At 52.5% G+C, this 22,727-nt stretch overlaps 1 protein-coding gene across 4 annotated transcripts in view; it reads right to left on the bottom strand.

Moving 5' to 3' along the window:
- The window catches only part of RXRG (retinoid X receptor gamma), a 30,453-nt gene continuing 12,107 nt past the window's right edge, over positions 4,382-22,727 (bottom strand). Inside the window, exons 1-10 of one of the 4 annotated variants that reach the window (XM_021405420.1) lie at positions 18,866-19,296; positions 12,245-12,504; positions 9,939-10,083; positions 9,230-9,409; positions 7,588-7,748; positions 6,874-7,003; positions 6,473-6,552; positions 5,619-5,710; positions 5,432-5,537; positions 4,382-4,802 (exon numbers count right to left, since the gene is read on the bottom strand). In XM_021405420.1, the coding sequence (XP_021261095.1) occupies positions 4,476-4,802; positions 5,432-5,537; positions 5,619-5,710; positions 6,473-6,552; positions 6,874-7,003; positions 7,588-7,748; positions 9,230-9,409; positions 9,939-10,083; positions 12,245-12,504; positions 18,866-18,914 (1,530 nt within the window). In that variant the 5' untranslated portion in view covers positions 18,915-19,296 and the 3' untranslated portion in view covers positions 4,382-4,475. Of the gene's footprint in view, positions 4,803-5,431; positions 5,538-5,618; positions 5,711-6,472; positions 6,606-6,873; positions 7,004-7,587; positions 7,749-9,229; positions 9,410-9,938; positions 10,084-12,244; positions 12,505-18,865; positions 19,297-22,727 lie in introns of those variants that run through there. The other 3 variants (XM_021405421.1, XM_021405417.1, XM_021405419.1) reach the window with 3 other exon arrangements.

Raw genomic sequence — 22,727 nt, 5'->3', positions numbered from 1 at the left:
TTGGGGCTGCGGAACGGGGGGAGCAGCCGAGCCCCGGGCGGCTGCGGAGAGAAGCGCGGCGACCTGCGGGGAAGCGCCCGTCCGACTGCTGCCAAGACACATTTCCCGGAGCTGATACCTCCCTGCCCGACCCCCACCCCCTGCCCTCCCCTCTCCACCCCACTCGAAAGAAGTTTCCTCCCCGCTCTCCTGCCCGCCCGCAGCAGCGGCCCCGCCACGCCTCGAGGGGCCGGAGCGCTGCCCGGCTGCGGGGGGCACGAACGGGCGGCCCCGGCCCCTCCCCGGCTGCGTGTGAGCTTTCGAAGAAAGCAACCCCAAAAGAAGAAAAGAAAAAAAGAAATAGTAAGAACAGCGTGGAGGGTGGTGCGGCTTTCCCGGTAGTGAAAGAGGCTGAAATCCGCTCCTCGTTGGCGGAGAAGCTCGAGATGAGGGTTTGGGGAAGCGGCCGGGGCAGTGCTTAAGGCGAACGAGCGGCAGAAGGGAGGGAGGAAGGAATCCCACAGGCGGAGGGGTGCTCCGAACCGACAGCGTTCCGGGTTCGGGGAGGGGAACCCCCGGTGGGTGGAGGTTCCTCCGGGGAGGGGAAGCCGAAATTCGGAGCCTTCCCGCTGCCACGGCGCTGTCCCATCGCTGAGCCCGTCCCGGTCACTTCCCCCCGTTCTGCCGCCCGGGGGAATTTGCGGAGCTGCTGTGAGCTCATGAAGGTTTTAGGGGACCCGCACCTCCCGTGGCCACCGCTGAGCTTGGCAGCGGGACACCCTCGTCGCCAGGAGGTCCTCACACAACGTGGGTAACAAGGTCACGTCCTCGGGGAGCTGGTGACAAGGAGAGGCCACAGGTGAGCACGGGTGGCTCAGCGCCCTGCCAGCATCCCCTCGGGTGCTGGGACAGACCCAGTGCATCCCAGCATAGCCCGGTACAAAGACATCAATACCCGCACGCAGGTCAGCAGGAAGCAGCTGTGAGCTGAGCTGCAGCAGAACAGCACTGGGCTCTGACACCTCGGTCTTTGTCTCTCGGGAAGGTCTCGGAGCAGCTCCCACCAAGGCTCCAGGTAGCCAGAGCCACTGCCAAGACAGCAGTGTGCCATCAGGCTCCAGGTGCTGCTCCTCTCCCTGCACAGCCATCCCGCAGAGCTCAGCCCCGTGTCATTTTGCTTTGGAAAAAGGGGAACAAGCTGCCCTCCAAATATTGTCACCCTGCAGCTTTACTCTTCCCCATCTCCAAGCGAGGAGAGCTCTGGACTCAGCAGTACCGTGCAGCTCCTGTGCACAGTTGCTGGCTCAGCCCGTGTGGAATCAGGAACGTGCCCAGCACATATCACCAGGGATCTGCAGCAGGGTCTCACTGTGGTTTGTACAACTCCACCTGCAGCCTGGTGACCCCCTCCCCCCTTCCAGGGCAAAAACCCAGCACAGAGGCAGAGACATGCATGTGCACACCAAAACTGGCTTCATTCCCCTTCCGTCTCCCTTCAGGGAGCAGAAAGCCAAAGTGTGAGCATCCCATGTCGCAGATGGGCTCAGAGTCCCCATGCTGCCCTTATTCCAAGGGACACGAAGGGTGCTGCTGTGGGGTCAGTGAAAGCAACTCCCCCTACCTCATACAAAGGGTGGTGACCAGGTGAAGCAGTAAAACATGAACGATAATTGCCCCCCCCCCCCCCCCCCCCCCCCCCCCCCCCGATAGTGTCCACAGAGTCACCAGGCAATTCTCCTCCCACACACACCTTCACTTCCAGCAATGTCCCTAGAGCAGATGGGGTACTGCAGCCAGCTCTCTGCATCCCATAAGGGCCATGGGGTGGGTGGCTGAAGTCACCTGGGGTCTGCAGAGTGAGACCTTGCCCCCCACATTCAGCACAGAACCCAGAGCTGAAGTGAATGCAAACCAGCTCAGACCTTTATGGCTCGGGATCTGTTTACCTTTATTCTCAAGGCAGAACTGTTGTTTCCCAATTCTGCTGAATTTCAGCAGCAAATGAAGAAGCTGCATCAGAACCCAAGCAGACAGGGCAGGAAAACCCCCTGGCTTCATTACTGGGTGAGAAACAAACCCAGCTTAGCGAAAGGAATGGAGTTCAGGCATGGTTTGTTTTCCTTTCCATGTGTCATCACTGTGAGTGGCTCAACCCACTATTTTTTTTTTTTTAACTCCTCCTCCACAGAGCTCTACAGAGTGAGCAGATCAGAATTCATCAATGCTTGGAAATGTTTGGCACGTGCACTCAAACAAAGCTCACCCATGGTGCGGGGATGCTGCTAACTCCGAAAACTCATGAGATGCGATGTGCAGTGGGAAGGAGAACGCGGCACTTTGCCTTGCACCTGCCATTACCAGAGCGTGGCTCCTTTTGGAAAAGGAAAATATATCAGAGCTTAATCGTGGGGAAACAACGATTGGAGGTTCAACGTGGTGGCAAGCTGGGATTTGGGAAGAGCAAAATTTGCAGGAGATAAGAGCCAGGTGAGCAAGCAGGGCAGGTAGCTGGGCCTTGTTATGCTGATTCCTTGTGCTTGGGCTTTGAGGGCACCACCTCCACACATGTGCCAGGACAAACACCCACATTTAAGGGGCTCAAACATTGGTCTTCTTCCATACTGGTGTTCACTGACGTGCAGTTTTACTGCTACACAAGCTGGAGCTCAATGTCTATGCAAGGGAGAAAGTTTTCCTTGACTTACCTGTGACGGTGTTTGTTACTACTGTACAAAAACTAGTGCTTTGCAGGGCTTCGCTGTGGTAGGATCCAGCCATGCCACACTGATGTCCTTCTGCAGGAACATGAGGCCCACCAGTCTTGATGCAGATTGCCAAGAGCAGAGGTGCTCATTAGCCGCAGTCACTCTGAGACTTTCTGCCCCAGCCTTAGCCATCATCTCCCATATCTTCCAACTTCAGAAGGCACCGTTTGCACTGCAGGCAGCGATCTGGATTTCCTCCCAGACAGCAGACCAAGATCAGCATGAGGCCAGCCAAGGTAAATAGCCCATGGGACTTGGCAAGCTGTGAAGCCCTCTCTGGTGCCGCGTGCTGAGTGCACTGTGGCCTGAATTCCTCATTATAGGATGGCTTATGTTGGAGGGGACCTTAAAGATCACCCAGCCCTGCCATGAGCAGGGTTGCTCCCCAGCAGCTCAGAATGCCCAGGGCCCATCCATGGCCTGGGGCACCTCCGGGGATGGGGCACCCACAGCTCTGGGCAGCAGTGCCAGCGCCCCACCGCCCTCTGAGTAAATAATTTCCTTCTAGCATCTAACAAATGATTCACCCACACTAAGCCAGCAGCCCTTCTCTTGCTAATGCCAACACAAGCTCCTTGATGTGAACCACCAAATCAGCACAGTCCACACACAAGGTGGGAAAGTCTGCACAGAACTTTTTATTTCTTTAAGCGCTTCCCTTTTAATAGAAAATTACTCCTTCAATTAAATGGATTCCCCCAGTCAATGCTTGTCATCTCTTAAAATTCTCCCCGTTGTTTTTTTTTTTTTCTTTCAGTGTCATTGGGGAAAAAAAAAAAGAGTATTAGAGCTCTGACAGTGTCAGCATCTTGTTCCTTTTGGTTCGCTCTCTCTCTCTCCTCTTGACATCAAAATACCGGACAACGAATCACATCTCTGCGTGGGAGCTTTATCAAACTCTTAGGTTTGTATCCCTCTTTCTTCCCCTCCATCACTCCCCCCTCCCCCCGATGCTCCCCACACCGCAGCGTGGCAATCTGTCAGGCGGACAGACGCAGCCCGGCTGCAGCTCAGCGCACCGCGACGCTCGGGTCAGGGGGGGCAGATCACTTAACACTACACCTGTTTTATGAATAACAGAGCAGGCGGCTTCACTGGGTTCCTGGGAGGGCGTTTTCCCATCAGGATAAGCCCCATGTATTGAACAAATTCACGTCTTTAACTCATTTGACTCTGGTTAGCTCTGGTGATGGGCAGCCCTGGCAGTGCCATGCGGGCTGGGGAAAGCACAGGTGGAGGTTGGGAGTGGCTTGTGCACTGTAAGCTTCACTCAAGGATGTGTGTGATTGCAGCTTTGGGGTTGAACAGCAAGTTTCTGGTGCGAAAAAGTAGGAAAACAAAACAAACTGGGAAACAAAACCCTTGAGGACAGGATCCATCAAATCGCAGAAAAACAAAACCTAAGCTTATGCTGTGACATAAGTCCAAGAGTTCTTTGCAAGATGCCCAAATGAATCCTTTTCGATTCAAAGCAGCTCTTTCCTTAGCAGGAGCAAGAAGCAATGCTATGTGGCATCCTGGTGGAAGACTTCTCCTATCAGCACAGGCTGCAATACACTGAGTGATGCTTCTGCCCCAGCCCAGCCCAGCACCGTGACCACAGCAAAGCAGGACACCGCTCTGCAGGCTCCAACCAGTGCCTCCCATATATTATTTTATTTTTTTGTTGTTGGCTTTTATTGAGAGTGAAAAAATAATTTAAAGCAATTATCTGTACAGGAGGGTGAGTGGTTAGCTGGGCAGAGGGTCCGCAACCCCACGGGGGAGGGATAGAGGGGACAATTTACAGCTGTACAATGACACAACAATCCCACCAAAAAGGAGCAGAGGGTGGAGGGCAGCTCTTGCAGCCTGGAGCAGAGGGGTGGGAGCTGTGTGGGGATAGGGCGGGGGGGGGGGGAACTGGACCCTCAAGTGACCTGCAGGGGTGTCTCCAGCATCTCCATGAGGAAGGTGTCGATGGGGGTGTCCCCGATCAGCTTGAAGAAGAAGAGGTGCTCCAGGCACTTCAGCCCGATGGACCGTAGTGCTGGCAGGCGCAGGAGGAGTTTGGCAAACCTGGAATGCGGGGGGGGAGCAGGCAGAGGGGTGAGAGAGGCACTGACTGCATGCTCCCACCCGTGTCTGAGCCTGAGCTGGGGGAGAACAGAGCCCAGATCCCCCCCAGTGCCTTGGGAAGTCACCCATCTTACATCCCAGGGCATGTTAATGTGGGTGGGGAGGGGAAAAGAGGAAAGGAAGTGGGGAGGAAAGAAAGGAAGGAGGGAGGAAAGACAGGAAGGGGGGAGGAATTTTGCATCTGTAAGTTTCAAAGACCGAAAAAGCGAAGTAAAACCCGGATTCTCCCCACAGCAAGGTGACTTGCATCTCCTCTCTACCTTTGCAGCCCTTCATGAAACACCCCTCCCCTCCTGGTTCGGGGGTGCTGGGGGGCTGCCCTCTCGCCTCGCCCCACTCCCAGCCCCACACCTCCGAGGACGCTGCTGCTGCACCCGGCGGCCCCGGGGCCGGACCGCGGCATTGCGGCATCGCAGCCAGCAGAGGGTGGGCTTGCACCGGGATGCGGGAGGGATCCGCTGGCCTCCCAAAGGCTGCGGCCCGGCAGTGGGGCAGCGGTTTGTTTTGCATTGAATACCTTCCTCGCTGGGGTGAACCCAGCCCCAGGACGGAGGGGACGGGACACTCACCGCCCCGGCTGCTCGGGGTACTTCTGCTTCGTGTAGGCTTCCAGCGTGGCGTAGACCTTTTCCCGCAGCGACTCCACTTCCGAGGGGCTGGACAGGCCCTTGGCGTCTGGACAAGAGAGTCACTGCCAGGGATCCAGTGGCATGCGGGGGAGAGATGATGACGCTGTGCAAGAGCTCCACAACTTACCCGGGTTGAACAGGACGATGGCTCGCAGGCACCCCAGCTCCGACTTGTCCATCTGCATGTCCTTCATTTTGGACACCAGCTCTGTCAAAACTCTGCACGTGGGGGACATGAGTGGGCAGACAGTCAGAAATGGGGACTGAAATCATCCGGGATGGGCACTGGGAATCCCCCCAGCCCCTCTCTGCAGGGAGAGGCAGCTGTAAGGGGCAGCAATGCCACACTCTGCTCTTTCCTATGAGCGTCAGCAGCACCCAGGGACGGGAGCATCAAGTTCGGTTCCGTTCTCGCTCTGCTCTACACATGGGCTCTGTGCTCTGCTGGAATTGTGAAGAACAAGTTGTGTTTGAGGAAAACCACATGGGTGTTCCTCCACGTTGCACTCCGCATGCCACTTCTGTAAGGGTGGCAATGCCACGTGCTGCTGGGCTGGGAGCAAACGTGGCCCAGGCAGTACATATGTAGCTGTTACATGAGCAGAAACTGCAAGCTGGGGTTTAAGGCTCTGCTAGCTGAAGCTGTGCTGATCAGAATTAGCTCTAGATCCAGTCATGGCAAAAGCTTCAAGGGGAGGGCAGAGAAGCTTCTTCCCCCTGCACAAACACACCCAACCACAGAGATGCTTCTGCAGCTGCAAATCCCTTTCAAGGTGTTTTCATCACATTCTGTGGTGTTTTTCTTGAGCCAGTCGAATGTCCCCTAATTCTGCCCCAAATCATCATGGGTTTGCTCTAGTCCTCAACAGAACAACAGAATATCCCAGGTTGGAAGGGAGCCATAAGGATCACTGATTCCCTTTCAGTGGGGAGAGTGCTGCCCTGAGCCGTGCTGCTGGGGATGACAAACTGGCCACCTACCTGTCGAAGATGGAGCCCACGCCCGCGCTGTGAGCGCTGCTGCGGTGCACGTGCAAGCCCGTGGCCAGCAGGATGCCATCCTGCACCGACACAGAGCGATGGGAGAAGGATGCAATGAGCAGCTCGTTCCAGCCTGCGAGAGGGAGGTGTGTGGGACAAAGAGGGCAGCTGCCAGCCAAGCATCATTCCCACACAAAGCAGGGAGCTGGTTTCTGCCCTCTGATTCGACATCATATTCCCAGTGCCCCATCTACAGCCTCTGCCAAGTGCTCGTCCTGGCCCAGAACACGCCAACCTCAGCAGCAGGGATGGACAGGCTCAGGGTGTCCCGTTCCCCATGGACACACAGCCCAGAGAAGGGATGGGGATAGCAGGATAGGGCCATAGGTTGGGGACGTTACCTGCCCGCAGGAGAATGACTTGGTCCTCCAGAGTCAGGTCGGAGAAGTGGGGGATGCGCTTGGCCCACTCGACCAGCGTGAAGAGCTGCTTGTCAGCGGCATGGCAGATGTTGGTGACGGGGTCATTCGTCTACGGGAAGAGCGATGTTGGAGGGAGGAAGGGAGAATTTGTCAATGTAAAATCATTGATAGTCACCACCCGCACTGCGCACAGCATCAAATCATGTTAGCAATACTCAGGGCCACAAGCAAAGCGATCAAATTGCCAATGATCTCAGCTGCGCATTTTTGGAAAGGTGAGATTTTTCTATTATTATTATCTCTCCTCAGCCAAATTGGCCTTAAGTTGCACCAGAGGAGATTCAGGTTGGGTGATTTCTTGAAAATTTGAAACACTGAAGTTGAAAGATCTCTTCTTGGAAAGAGCGATGATGCACGGGCACAGGCTGCCCAGGGAGATGCTGGAGTCACCGTCCCTGGGGATGTTTGAGAACTGGAGATATGGCACTGAGGGATGTGGTGGAGTGGGCTGGGGTTGGACTTGGTCACCTTACACCTCCACATCAGCTCTGGTTACTATGGGGCAGACAATCTGTGTCCAGAGCTGTGCCGCTGTGGATGCCAGCACGCATAGAATTTGTCCCTTCAAATCCCATCTCGAACGCTTTCATCTCAAGCTGTGTGACATTACTGACACCACACAATGCCCCTTACTGAGCTCTCTGTGTTCACATCACTGTATGCCTCAGTCTTGGGCTCGACCGCCAGCTCGGCCTCCAGGATCCTCTCCACGGGCATGTCCTCGCTGCCGCCGCTTGTGGACTCGGCTTCGTTCTCACTGCGCTCCCTGCTCCGCTGCCTCTCCTCCTGCACAGCTGAGGGACAAAAACGCAGCTCCTTACACCCAGCAAGCACTCGGCTGCTTGCTGTGGGTCTCCTCTCCACTTGGTTGAGAAACCCTCTTGGTTGGGAGAAAATAAATAGATACTTCTGATGTAGGTCCAACCAAAGTGCGATCATCGCTCTGTCCCCATCACCCTCCAATAACTTTGGGGTTGCTGCAGCCTGGTGGCCTCCAAACTTGAGGAAAGGTGCTGACCTCCAAGCTCCAGCAGAGAGGAAGGAGGAGGTAATGCCTCCAGGTGGCAGCCTGGGCTCAGTGGTCACCAGCTGCTGGAGGGACCCCAGCTCTCAGCCACTAGGGTTTGCTGCATGCCCAATTCCTGACCCAAGCTGGGGCCTCCACATCTATAAGGGCATGGATCTATGCAAGGAGTTCCTCCTGCTGCAAGCTTGGAGCTCTCCCACTCTTTTACTTTCTGTTTTCCAAGATATCTGCTGATGGGAGAAATCTCAGCTATTCACCCCCAGGGCTGCTGGATGTGCGGAGGACAGGTCGGCGTAGGATGTGTACACACAGCATGCCAAGTCTTATGTCCATAGCAGGTCCTGGGTGCACAATTTTGTATGAGCAATCCCATAAGGAAATCTTGCTTTAGGAGGAAAAAAAGGCAAGTGACCAGCAGGTGTCACATCAGCTTAGCTCATTGCTGGGGAGAAGAGTCCCAGAAGAGCAGAGCAGCCCTGCTAGCAGCATCACTCCCCCACTATGACCATGCAGCACCATCCAGGGTACCAAAAGGCAGTGTAAGCCCTGAAGGACAGGTGGGGGGGGGGGGGGGGGGGGGGGGGGGGGGGGGGGGGGGGGGGGGGGGGGTGGGCTGGTCGTGGATAGTGAGCTGTAGGCATTTATACACATGAAGTGATAAAGGTTCACTGGGGAGAAGTTGGATGCAAAGCCGACCCCTGTTATGCAGATGTTGGTGTTTTGTTGTTCATCATCATAATGACTTCCCCTCCTTTAGCAGTCAGCAGCTGGAGGAGTGGGGAGTTTATACCCATGAAACCAAGGGGCTAAAAGTCCCATAGGAGGAGGACAGAGGATGCTGAGAAAGGGACCAGCTCTGCAAGCCCCCAGCAAGCCCTAAGGCTGCCTGAGAGCTCGATTCCTATTTTCTCAGTTAGGTAACTGCTGCTGGAAGGAGGATGCAACACGCTCCCGGCACAGGTTTGTCCTCGCACTGCCCACCAGCAGCCTGGGGTTTGCATTTTCACGCTCTGTGAAGGGAAGTCGCATTGACACCATGGTCCTTGGAACCACTTTGCACCCGGCAGGAAGGGAGAACTGTGCCTGAGATTGGGCTTTTGATTCAAACCTGATCTTATACAACCCCCTGCTTCCCTCAGTGCTTGGGGCAGCACAGCATTGACCGTGCTATGGGGGAACGGGCCAAAGCATCACAGCTGCCTGCCCAGAGCATGAGTGTAATGAAGATGTCTCCAAGCCCGTGTGTACCTTCCCTCTTCATCCCCATGGCGAGGCACTTCTGATAGCGGCAGTACTGGCAGCGGTTGCGCTGGCGCTTGTCGATGAGGCAGTCCTTGTTGTCACGGCAGGTGTAGATCAGGTCCTTCCGGATGGTCCTCTTAAAGAAGCCTTTGCAGCCCTCACAGCTGTACACCCCGTAGTGCTTCCCTGGGGAGGTGAGGGAAGGCTGTTAGTGTGGGCGAGCTCAAACCAATCCCAGAGGTGAAGGAAGAGCCTGCATGGAGTCGCCTTGACAGGGCTGGCTTGGCTTCAGCGGGGACAGGGAGCTGCTGTGCTATCGCTTTCCCATGATAAGGAGGGACCGTATCAATTTGCATCCCAGCAGAGGGATGTGGAGCCATGGTTGGGGTGCACTGACATGGTGGGGTTTGCCAGGCTCAGCCAGGCTGCAGGACTCTGGGCAGGAGGAGGAACCTAGTCATAGGTACAGGCCGGCTAACACAGAGCACAGGTGAACAGGAACAGTGATTTTAATGTTTTACCTTCATTAAAGGGGACAAGGTATAAAATGAGATGATACTTAGAGAACAGTCTGCACTTAGGCAAGTCAGACCCAGCCATGAACCATGCGGTACTGGTACAAACTCAGCCATAACATTCACTGCTGTGCAAGCCTGCAGGGCATCAGGGCAGCCGTCAATGCACAAGGCCCTCCCTGAGGAAGAAAGCCTCCTACCTGAGGACCTGTCCCCACAGATGGCACAGATGTGTTTGGCTAAAGAACCTGGGCTTGTGGATGGATAATTCATGTTCCCGATCCCCGGCAGACCTGGCAAGGGCTTGATGTCCTCCGAGCTGCTGACATTGTTGAGGACATTGAGCTGCAGAAGGGGAAGACAAAGAGATGGTTTAGTTCCGTACCCCAAAGAAACCATCCCCAAATCGAGCTGAGCATTCCCTCAATGCCCAGACTGGGCCCATCCCAAAGCTCATCCCTAGCCCATGGGCAGACAGACATCCTCTGGTGAATCCAGCTGGAGGGATTGAAGCCAAAGCTGAGTAGCAGAGATCTACTCTCATCCCACCCTGATGCTGTAAGCAAAAAGCAGGGCTAAGCAGACCTGGAAAAGGGCAGGCAGCAACCCTCAGCTTCTCAGTTACAGCCCCCAAGCAACAGCGCTGGTGGGTCCTGCCTCCTTCACTGGGGGATGCTGGTCACCAGCTGCCTGTGGCTCACGATGTGTAAATCTGCATGAAAACGTGGCAGTCCCAGTCCTTTCCTGGTACTCAAGTTCCCAAACTCAATCACATGCTGGAGAACAGAGCAGATCTGGGGTTGCCAGATTTGAGAAGGGAGCAAGCGGGACATCTAAAACTGAGCTGCACTGAGATGCAGGCCAACAGCACAGAGCTCCCAGCTGAGATCCCGATCCCCAGGAGCTGCTCACGGCTGCTGCCAGTTAAAAGTTGCAAACTGACATCGATCAGGGACCAAAGCCTGATGTTGCCCAGGGCTTCCTTTGATGACTGTTTGCTTTAGAGCTGTTGTCAGCAGGGCAGTGAGGATGAAGGGCCATTGAGCACATCTTGTCACAAGCTGCCTGGGCAGGGCAACATCTCTCCAAAAACATCATCCTTCCCACCACTGTGCTTTGTGGGATGGTTTCTTCATCACTGAGCTCATTTTTAACAGTCACCACAATTTATCAGATAAATTTCTTTTTCCTAACAAGGAGGCAGAAGGAGGGACAGAAAACAGGGCATGGGATCAAAGTCCAGCTATATCTGTAGTTAGCTTTCATCATATCTATACCATTCAACTTTATACATTATTTTTTATACTGGGCAGCTGGAAATCCAAGTGCTCCAAAATCCAAAGCTGGAGCAAAGACAGAAGAACTCAGCTCCTGCCTTCCCTTCAAGCATGCAGCCTCCTGTGCTACTTTGCAAACTTCTTGCCAAGATGCTGAGCCAGGAGGAACTTCTTGTGGTTTAAAATGTTACCCAGAGCTCAGTTATCACCTTTGTTTTCTCTCTGCTGCGCTTGCAGACAATAACAGCATACACGTAGAGGGAGAAATGGGACAGTTTTAGCCATCAGTGTCTAGAAGCTTTGGCTCCTGCAGGTTAAGTGCAATCATGTATGATATTTGGGACAACTGCTTGAACCCAAATCCATTAGCAGCCTCACTGCCAAATCCCCAAAGCCCAGCTGTCTCCTTGCATTAGAGGCAATGTGAGTAAAACGTTCCTCAGAGGTGGTAGCATGAGGAAACTCCTGGACTGGGGAAAACTGCTTCCTGGAGCATCCCCAGACCCAAAGGAAAAGGTTTCCATGCAGCCAGCATTGCCACCAGCTCCACCACCATCAAGCACCTGCCTGGCGTGCCATGGGCAATGGGTATTGCCAGGGAAACAGTTGGGTGGTGCGGGGGTCCTTGCCCTGCACAGGCACCCTAGGAGCCCCCAGCCTGTCCCTGAGGGGACACGGACCCCAGCCCCAGGGATCCTCCTTTGCCTGGAGGGGAACCTCAGCCCTTGAGTGAGCTCAGGCAGTAAGCATGGGAACATTTCATTTTTCTTCAGGCAGTCCACATGCAGTCTACACAGAGTACGTGGCTGGCATTTAGCATTAACGTTTGTCTCTCTAGAAAGTCTGCATCCTTTCCATGTAATGAAACATAGCAGATACCCTTTTACTGGAGGAACAGGAATGACTATTTCCTGTATGTACTGTACATGTATTTCAATAATTATACATATGGCCACAGATGCAGCAGAGGGGATTGCCTCTATAGCAAGATAAGGTGTGGGAATCATCTCCCCCCCCTCACTGTGAAATATAGACAGCTATCTTCTGTGTCAAGGTGATTTAATCAGGAAGATTCACATGCTGACAATTGTTCTTTATATGCAATCTACATAAGTGCCCAAACACACCACGGGCTCCCCATCAGCCAACCCACACCCTTCAGTTTCAGACTTCACCCCACCCTCTGAGCAGCAGGAACTGAGTTGAAGCCAGCATGCACATCTACCTACCTGTGGGCTGTGGGTCACAAAGTTCATGCCTGGGGCTGAGGAGGACAGAGCAACGGGATGCGAGCCAATGGAGGATGCGATGACCCTGTATGGTGAGCCCAACGCGTTCACTGGAGACCCAATGGTGTTCATGGGGGACGGCAGCGCCCGGGAGGCGTTTGCGGGGGCCTCGAGGTAGTTGTGGTGTCCGTCCACCGTGCTCCCCACGGACAGGCTGGATGATGGGCTCACAGACGTGGAGCTGGCGTGAACAGGGGAATCTACAGGGAGAGATGAGGTATACATGGATGCGCCTGCCTCTACTGCAGTCTGCTGCCCTGCTTTGCTTGTGTCAGCTTAGATGCTGGCCAAGCAAACATGCCTTATTGTATAAAGGGAAAGAGCAAAACATTGTTTATGGTACAGGAAATAAGGTTACCTACAGCAACAAAACATATTATGAAGATAATGTTTAATAATCAAATCTCCCGGCGTTGCGTTGGTGCCTTAGCTGACTTGGAAGAATACAATGCTGCTGCCTGCCTCGGGCTGGCTTTCTATTCCCTGAGGCCCCACGTTTGTTGTTCAAACCAGCTCTGGAGACAGAGCATTTCTGAAGCCAAGAAATCCCCAACAACCAGGCTGGAACCCCCCGCCTCTCCATGTTTTGCAACATGCCTTCACCTCCCACGGTGGCTCCTCTTCCTCACCCCAAGGCTCAGCTCTTCCCTTCCCACCCACATACCTCTCCACCATACTATTTCACACATTCCTCCGTCAGGACGTTGGCATCAAGAAACTCAGCTCTACAAGACCAATCTCCCATCTTCAGAGATTATTTCAGCACAAAATGCCCACCAATCTCAATGGGTTATATATCTAGCTGCATTTTAAGGATTTATATACAGCCTTTTTTTCCCCTTCTCTAGAATTTAACAATCCTAGTTAGCGTTAGCTTTCATTAACATTTCAACAAGCCATTGTTTCTCTACTGGCTTCTCAACACTGGAGACCATTCCCTGGAGCAGCAAGGGAAAGGTGTTCTGTGGGAAGGTCACACAGTTGGTTTTCCATAGCTGGCAAAGAGGAGGCTTGTTCCTATTGCATTTGCAAGTAAGGCAGGGGTTTGGTGTTGTGTTGTTTGGTTTTTTTCCTCCTCATCCTTTTAACATTATTGCAAAGTTATTTACGTGACAGTGTTTGTTATTTTACCTGAAGTAACAATCAAATCTGATTCAAAGGGAAGACGCACAATAAAGACGGGAAAAGGTCAGCTTGCTGAATAACATTAAAGACATTTGTCAGAGTCAAGGAGGACTCGATCTGCTGTTATCAACCCACTTCAGACTTAATTCTGCAGAGGGTGGGGGAGAAAAGGTCTTTGTCAATTCTTGCTTTGGCTTTTTGGATCAATTCTCCCAGTGGAAAGCAATGCGAGGCAAGAGGAAGCCAGCACAGTGACAGCAGCAGAAGCCCTGGAGGAAGTGCCTGGGCACAGAGCTCCATCCTGCTGCTGGAGGGCTCGCCCCATGTCCCCACCACCACCACAGGGACAGCCGTGCAGGACATGCAGCCCCGTTTGTTAGCCAGCACCAATGTTCCTACCTTGTAGTGACTTCAGAGTGAAAAAGCCCTCCCCAACATTAATACACAGGCTTATAAACAAATTGCTTTTCACATTGCTTTGAACAGCGAGATACTTTCCAGAACTCTTCAGCTTGGGAAATACGCCGCTAGAAGAGAGATGGGGTAGAGGTCTTCCACACCAACACAGCTAAGGAGAAGAGGGACTAATCTTTATCCTTTTCCATAACATACAAATGGGCATTTTTAAAGTATCACATTTAAAATTGAAGTCTCTAAGAAAAGACTCATAGGAAAGATATTTTACCTGTTCATGTTTACATCAAACCTAAGAGAAATACTGTTCTTTATTAGAAAGGCTCCACATTTTAGGAAGATGCAAAGCGAGGCTTTCACTCAAGGAAGAAGACTACTTGCCAGAGCCAGCCTCATGGCATGCTTGTGTCCATGGAAAGAGGGCTATGGCCAGGGACACCCTCAAGCCCCCAAGGCAATGCATTAATTCCCACGCTGTCCTGCCTAAGCTGGGACAAATACGTTGGCCAAAACCATCAGTTTCCAGTTTCCTCTTACCAACAAACATTTGAATATAACCATAATAAATTGCAATACAAATCTGGCACAGGTGACATTTACACAGGCCACGGCGGGCACGCAGCCTGCCCGTCAGGTAATGCAAGGTGACATGCAGCACTGGGGACTCGGCTGGCTGTGGCGGGGCCCTGAGGAGCAGAGGGCAGCCCCGCATCAGGAGGAGAGGAGATACACAAGGACACTGCATAGCTTTGATTCTTCACTTCTTCCACCACAGCAAAATCCTGGCTGAGGGTGGGAGCTTTGCATGAACAGCCTCATAGAACTGGGAATACAGAAATGTATCCCCGTCTCTGCAGAGATGCAGATACACAGCCCCCACACCAGTGCTGAGCAGCCTGGGCTGGGAGAACACTGCTCCAGGACCAACGCTGGCTCAGTGAAGCCAGCTCAGACCATCTGTGCTGCAAGCACTTCCCAGGGGAAAGCTGAACCATGTCTGTAAGGAAAGATAAGAGCGTACAAGTGACCACAAGTGCCTTGGCAAGAGCAGTGGGAAGAGAAGTGCCCTGCCTGCTACACATCAAGATGTCTTGATTTTCACCCAAGAAACAGCAGGAGACACCAATCTCACCAATTGTGTTTGAGCAAAAAGTGGAAAGAGAACACAGACTAGAAACATCCAAGACTTACACGCTGCCTAATAGCCACTGCAGCAGTTGTAAGTTTGCATTCTTCAGCCCTAATGCCTAGCAAAGCCAGGACAAGAAAGGTGTCCATGTTAACTGGAGAAAGATCACTGTGTTTATGGTCTAGAAACATAGAATCATTAAGGCTGGAAAAGACCTCCAAGATTATCAAGTCCAACCACTAACCCATCCCCACCATGCCCACTAAATCATAATAAAATCATGAATGCTGGAAAAGACCTCCAAGATCATCAAGTCCAATTACAAACCTATCACTGCCATGCCCACTAAGCCACAGAACAACAAGGTCATCTAGTCCAACCATCAATCCATCACCTACGGCACCTGGTGCCTAGGGCAATCCTACCTCCTGAGACCTGCAGGTACATAGCAAGTCTAGGGATGACCATTCATTCAGTCTTTCCACTTGTTTTTTTAGGCATCAGAGAATCAAGAGATAAAGAAAACTCTTTGAATACCAAAGAATATGCCCATGCTTCTGAGGCCCCAGATGTACACAGAGAGGGATCGTCTCATTGACATGAAGTATCAGAGGTGTGAGCTCTGCTGTCTCCCCATTCTCCACAGATCCAAGAACACCAAGCAGGGACATGTAGGGAAGGGCTTCAGCACTGGAGCATGGGGTGCATGGGAGGCCACCTGGCTCATCCTTGGGGGCAGCCTTTACAGGGACATACCTGTGAGAAACACTCCTGAAATGGGATGCAGTTACATAGCAAGAACTCTGTTAGCTGGAGTCAAAGCTCTGCTGCTATAATTGCCTATTTATTTAAAATATGGAAGTTAATACAAAAAATATTCCCTTTCTGGTGGTATTTATAACTGTCCAAGCTTGTTTCTCCATGCTAATATCCTACAGAAAGGTTATTGGTTTTGTCTGGCTTTTAAGGTCCAGTAACCTTTGTGCTTCCATCTTTTCCTTCTGCTTCATGAGTCAATAAATAATGCAGCCTTCCTCTGACAGCTAACATCACAGAGGAACACATTTTTGGGGGCAGGTAGACATATCTGCAATGGGGACCTGCAGAAGGCTGGAGAGCAGCACACAAGAAAGATTTTCCCTCTGCTCGTTGGGTGGCAGCAGGCTGGAAGCACCCAAGGCTTTCACCTGGCTTGTTGGATTGATGGTTGGACTAGATGATCTCAGTAGTCTTCTCCAACCTTTAAGATTCTATGGCTTGGCAAACTCAGCATCAGGTGCTACTTTAAGATCTTGTTCTGATTTGATTGAAATCGAACAGTGTGTTCACAGTTTAATATGCCCAAGGACATTTAGACAACACACACCTGTGGTGTAACCACATGCTCTTCTCCTCCTCGGGAAACCAAGCTAGGGGAAGGAGGGAGCACAACCCACAGATGTCAACACACGTTTTGCCATGACTTTGACAGGAACCACTCATTGCAGGGTATCTCTATGCGATGGGGATTTTCCCAGCCAAAAAGAATCCCTTAGCAACTGCTTGTCAGGATTTAAAATAAAGATTGCAAGCCAGATTCACTCACACTAACAAGGTATCACATGCCCCAGGTGACCACAGTAATACATGAGAGTTATATAAAAGTCTTCCATCCCCAGAGAAAGAGAAGACATTGAATTTGAGGCCTGGAGTGCTTCATGTGATTGTCTGATCAGATTTCCCACTTGACCAGAGGGATCCCCAGCACAGCTTCCACCAAGGAAAAAAAAAGCGTGCACATGAATTCCTACAGTGATCCTTGAGCTCCTGGAGAAGATACAAGTCCCCATCAGAAAGTATCCCATGAACTGCAGGGTCTGTCGCTCTGTGAATGAAACTGAGGATGGGTTTCTCCCACTTTCACAACAAAAACCTCTGTACTGGGCTGCAGGAGTTTGCCCAGGCACTGGACTCTCTCACACATTTTCCCATTGGGTCAGAGACACCTTTGCCACACTCACATAAGGACTTGCAAGTACGGATGTGGCAAGCTATGGCACCTAAAGGAAAAGCAGCCCAGAGGTCCCAAAACCTGGGTCCATCAAGAGTACCAACCAAACAGGCAGCCCATAGCATGAATTTTCCTCTACAACTCTCCCGAGCCACCAAGCAACCCGGTCTAACCCCGCTTTGCTTGGGAGAGCCGACAAGATTGCAGCCAGAGGTGGTGTGGCTGCAGGCCAAGTTACATGAGAACTCATAAAAGGGACTTTGTGGAGGAGCCAAGTTAGTTCTTGTCCCTGACCAACTGTGCCAGAGTGCTCTGAGAGGGGACAAGCCAGCACAGCATCTTTCCATGCCCTGGGAGCAGGGCACTGGACGAAATGCATCCTTCTGGGGAAAAAGACCACATTTTGAAACACTTTCTATGTTCCTAAAACGCAGGCTGAGAAGGTAAACCCATCTGCTTTGTGCACTTCTCCCACTTTGGATATGCAAGCGTGGCTAACCCAAACTCTAACACTGCTACTCTGCTCTCCTCTGCAGTACTACACATTCAGAGCGTCCTTTTCCTCACTGCTGAGGACTGATGTTGGCTCAGTGCCTTAGTCTCCACTGGTGGAGCAGAAACGCCTCTTCTTGCTCCCATAGCCCTCACCCAGCAGCCTCCCAAATGCTCTGCCGAGCACTGTGACCCCTATCCCTACAGGGATCTGTGCCTGGTTCCTACAAAGAGCAGTTTGGATGTCTCCTCATAAATTCGTAATACTCAAGGAATTAAGCATGAAGAACACTTCCATTGTTTCACTCCTATTGCAGCAACAGGAGTTTGGCTTGGCTTTTCTTGTTCCTTAAAAACGCCAGTGAGCAATAGATTTCTCCATCAAGAAGTCTGTTTCCTGCAGAAACTGGCTAAAAAGGTACTTTGGGAGTCATCATTCCTAGAGGTATTTAAAAGAGGTGTAGATGTGGTGCTTAGGGACGTGGCTCAGTGGTAGACTTGGCTATAGTGCTATGCTAGCAGTTGGGCTTGAGGATCTTAGAGGTCTTTTCCAGCCTAGATAATCCTATACCTATGACTTCTCTGCACTTGGATGATTACTAGAGGTGAGCATCCATGGCAAGACTGAAAGTTATACATAGTGGGAATAACCCACGTGCAAGACAACCCCTGCCCAACCCTCATCTCCAGCAGAGAAACATCACCCAGCAGCACCCAACAGCCCTTTAACCTATTTCCGCCTCCACTTCCCCCAAGTTAGCACAAGGGAAATGGCTTCAGCTAAAGATATTAAGTAAGCTCTGGAACCACAGAGCCTGTTCTCAAAGAGCAGTTCTGGTTTCTGCAGCGGGATCTTGCAGCTTCCAGCCCCGCAGGCAGGCTGAGCCCTGTTCTGTGTTCTCAGCCTCGTTTGGCTGACCTGACACAGCTCCATGTGGGTAGGGCAGCAAGCAGGCACTGGGCAAAGAAAGAACCCTCTGTAGGCTGCATTGGGCCAGGATGGGGGCTGTTTTTAAAAGAGTGTTGGGTTTTTCTCTTCCCCCAGTAACCCAGTGAATAAAAACGCAATCGGAAAGATGCTTCCTCAGTTTGATCCTGTCCCGTCAATAAATAGGTTCAGCTCATCACACAGGCACGTCCACTCATCTAGCAAATGCCTGATACTAATCCTTAGAGCAAAAAGCCACGCTTTGATTCGCATGGTATGATTTCGGGCAGCTCAGTTTGGCTGTGCTGAAGCGAACCACAGGACAACTTGAAGCAGCAGCACGCAGGCTCTGGAGGTTACAGCCACACACAAGAGAGGTTAAACACATTTCTAAACTCCCTTTTTCCCCATGCTCCCACTGCGGGATCAGTTTTTCCATCTAACCCCGCCGGCACCGACTGCAAACGCAAGGAAAATACTCACTGCCAAAGCCCGCAGGAAACTTAATGAAGTGAGGATAATTCCCATACATGTTTAATCTTCAGTTCATCTCTCGCCTTTCTAAACACGGCCGTCTCCTCTTACTTCAAAGCTGCCCGGAGCGCGGTGCTGCCCGCCGGGGTCGGGGCACGGCTCTGCGGGGGCTCTCGGAGCACTGCGGGGCAGCTGCCTCCTCCCACAGCCCCATCCTTGCTTTGCACGGCTGTTGGCCGGGATGAGAAGCGCTCCCGTTCCCAGCAGCTCAGGGCCGGCTCCCGCCTTCAGCTTCTGCCCGAGCTCCCTGCGAATTCACGGCGGAGCGTCCCGGTAGCATAACCGCTCGGCTAAGAGGCAACTGGATGCACGCTGGCTCTGGTACAGATCAGAAATTGGGAGGTGGAGGGGAGGTTAAGTTGTTTAGGGGAGGAGCATCGCGGGGAAGGAGGGGGGTGTTATGCTTTCCCACCAGTGAAGGCTCGATGCGGATTATTAGTTATGCTGGCCCCAGCCACGTGGAGGTGTTTTCCAGCCACGCAAAGAGGATGCTGGCTGAGTGCTTTGGGACCACGGCCGTGCAAGGCACGGAGCATCCTGCTCCATGTGAAGCTTCACTCCACCTGCATCTCAACATCCAGTTGCAGGGTGTTGGACTGCAGCCAGCCCAGGAAACATAGGATGGAGCTGAAAGGGGTAAAATAACTAAAAAAACTCATGTGCGCTGTGATGCAAACATCAGTCTCCTTCCCACACCACGGCACAGGGCACTAACACAGGCAGTGCTATGTCCTGCCCTGCAGGGATGCTCTGGCCCTGCAGGCGAGACCCAGAAGGCAGCAGAGGAGCGGGCTGCAAGGTGACTTCTTCCCATCTCTGGATGGAAAACTGGATTTCTCAGCAGGGAAGCCTTCCCCCCCCACACTCTGTAACAAGCCTGAGAAATGTTTTTCAATCAAAAAACCACCAACAAACCGTCCTCTTCACCTTTTTTTTCTTTGCCTGGGGAAACTCAAGGGCTGCGCCCTCACTGCACAGGATGGAGCTGGCTGTGCTGGGACCAGGAGGTGTGAGCAACAAAGCCGCTTTGTGCTTTAAGCACCCAGCGCGCTGAGTTTAGCAGCAGCGTTAGTTCTTACCCACGGCACGGGATCTCAGCGGCTTTAATTCCATGCTAATGACATTTTAGTAGGGAATTATTTTTATTGATCTGCCCAGAGCAAAGAGCCCGATTGCAGCGCAGCTCGGCCAGCACCCCGTCCCTTCTTCCTTTCTTCCAGTTTATAAGAAATGAGAGAGGAGAGAAAACATAACAGCCCCGAGCTCCTTAAAAAGGCTGCGGTCCCAGGCTGTAAGTGGATTACCTTATTGATTTTTAGCAGATCTGGGTTAGTCAGTGCTTAGTGCTGCAGAACACACACACACTGAGAACCTCCAAAGAAAACCCTCCTCAAGATAAGTAAGCATCAGGAAATTCATTTTGGGGAACGCTTGGGTTTGGGGTAGGGAGAGGCTCCAGCCCCTGTACACAGCTCAGTCTGTGACAGGCTCCAGGAACCAGTTCATCCTCTCCTGAAAAGTGCTGTGGGACCTCAGCTTCTGCGAGACACAGCAGAAGTCGCCGCTTTGTGCCCTTGAAGGTGTTCTGGTTTTCCCATCCTATTATGTAAAAGAATACATTATGATTGCCCTGAAGGAAAACCATGGCCACACTGCACCCAGATGGGACTCAGTGCTCCCAGCAGTGATCAGTCAGAGCAGGGCTCCCAGCAGAGTACTGGTTCCCATCAGATGAGATGCTAACATTGCACTGAGCCCTGCCTGGCTCAGGTCCCCATCAGTTTTCCACGGTCACTGTACCACAACACATTGGGAGAGCATCCAAAAGATTTAGCACAGCTCCACCCGGCCTTTGAGTCTCTGGAGCCAGATCCTGAACAGTGAAGGTTCAAAGTGCAATAATCTCATCCCACTCGGTCTCAAAACCAGGAAAGAAGAGATTAAATATGATCCCCATTCTCAAAACACTGCATTGAGCCAGGAAACCTCCAAACATGACCAAGAATCCCATCAGTCCCCCATCCCATTTCTGTTTAAAGGCAGAGGCAACCCATGGGCATAGTTAAAGCAACAGCAGATGCAAACAAAAAAGCTGCAGCCCTTCTAACCCTACAACGGGGCACGATGCTCTCTCCCATCACAGTGCTTTGGAGCTGCAGAGAAAAAGCCACTGCCCGTGAGTGTGAGCAGCAGAGGTGGGGTTCCCCTCACACAACAGCTGGGGTGCAGCAGGGCTACAAGGCTGGGTGTCCCATGAGCCCTCCCCACACAACTCCTGGGGAGGACACACAGATGCCTCCCTCAGGCCAGAACGGGGATGTGAAGCAGTGTTTCTCCCAGCTTATCAATGGAGCGGCCCAGTCTCATCCATCTGCTGTACTGGTTGGCACTGGCACGGAGACACAGAATCATAAGGGTTGGAAAAGACCGCTTAAGACCATCTAGTCCAACCACCAACCAATCACGGAGACATGGGTAAGTCAGTTCAACCAGTATGATCCTTAGAGAGGCAGGGAGCTACTGCATCAGCCCTTCCCCACCCAGCCCTGCCCTTTCTCACCGCTACCTCTTGCAAAGCAATAACCACAGACACCAAGCTAATGAAATTAGCCCCGGAGCCCCACAGGGCTAATGCAATTACCAGCAGCAGCACGGTCCGGCCGCAGCACCGCCTCACCTGCGGCCACACAGCCCTCCCTCTCCTCCTCCCCAGCTCCCACCTGCCACGCATCCCCTGCCCATGGGCCAACACCTGCTGCAGCACAGGGTCCGGAGGGCAGCAGGCACCATCCTCAGCACTGGGTAGGGCACAGCCTACCTTGCAGAAAGCCTCGTCCCATGCAGCCTCCGAGGGCAGATAATTCCCAGTCTGCTTTAACCTCGGGTGTTGTTCAATTACCAGCGCCGTAATGAGGCCCTCGACGCTAATCAGAGGTGTCACCAAATCCTCTTAGGGCTGCCTAAGCACCTCCAGCAGCTTTGCTGGTGCGAGGCCCAGCTGCCCACCCCTCCCAGGAATTACCTCCCCATGCAGGCACTTTTGGACACAGATGCAGGCAAGATGATCCCAGGCTTTGGTGCCAGAAGCCAGGGTGACAGAGACACCTGGAGAAGGTTTTGCCCAGCCCAAAGGGCGCCCAGAGACAAGCCTGCACCGGAGTGGGCAAACATACAGAAATGAGTTTTAAAAAGTGCAATAAACAAGCAGCTTTCCATCCACCCATCTCAGAATACTGTCATCTAACCATCAAGCCAAAAGTCATTCTCTAGGATGCTCCAAGCAACTTTTTGGCACCTAAAAGCAGCTGGAGTGGATCCCATCACACTCTGCTCCTCTGCCCTGGCACTCCTTTGCAGGGCGACAAGCAGCTCTGCGCACACATCCGCTCTGACTCAGGCTTTCTGCTCCAACAATGCACTTTTTAATATCACGCGAGGAGCAAAAACAACAGGTCCACTATAATGCCGAGATATCCTGAGGCAGAAAATCCATTCGGAGCCCAGCAAGAGAGAGTCAAGTCAATTAGACACTTTCTAGGGCATCAAGCTGCCAACAATCCCGGCCTTTGTAACAGCAAAGAATCACTGCCTATGTGCTTCCCGACGACCCCCCCTTGCTGGAGCAGAAAGGTCAGTGGCAAAGCGTCATGGAAAAGCATGCGGCAAAATATTCCTGGGAAGGTGGATGCAAAGAAATCACCATATGGATCTTTGCTGTCAAAAGCATCCATTGCTCCGGGGTCGGGGTTCATGGGGGAATTGGTGAGTCTGGGAGAGGGGAGATCTGTGCTGCACCACATTGAGAGGTGTG

This window comes from Numida meleagris, chromosome 7 (genome assembly GCF_002078875.1).
Source record: "Numida meleagris isolate 19003 breed g44 Domestic line chromosome 7, NumMel1.0, whole genome shotgun sequence".
In the NCBI taxonomy this organism is placed as follows: Eukaryota; Metazoa; Chordata; class Aves; order Galliformes; family Numididae; genus Numida; species Numida meleagris.
This window is presented reverse-complemented; position numbering and strand designations above follow the sequence as displayed.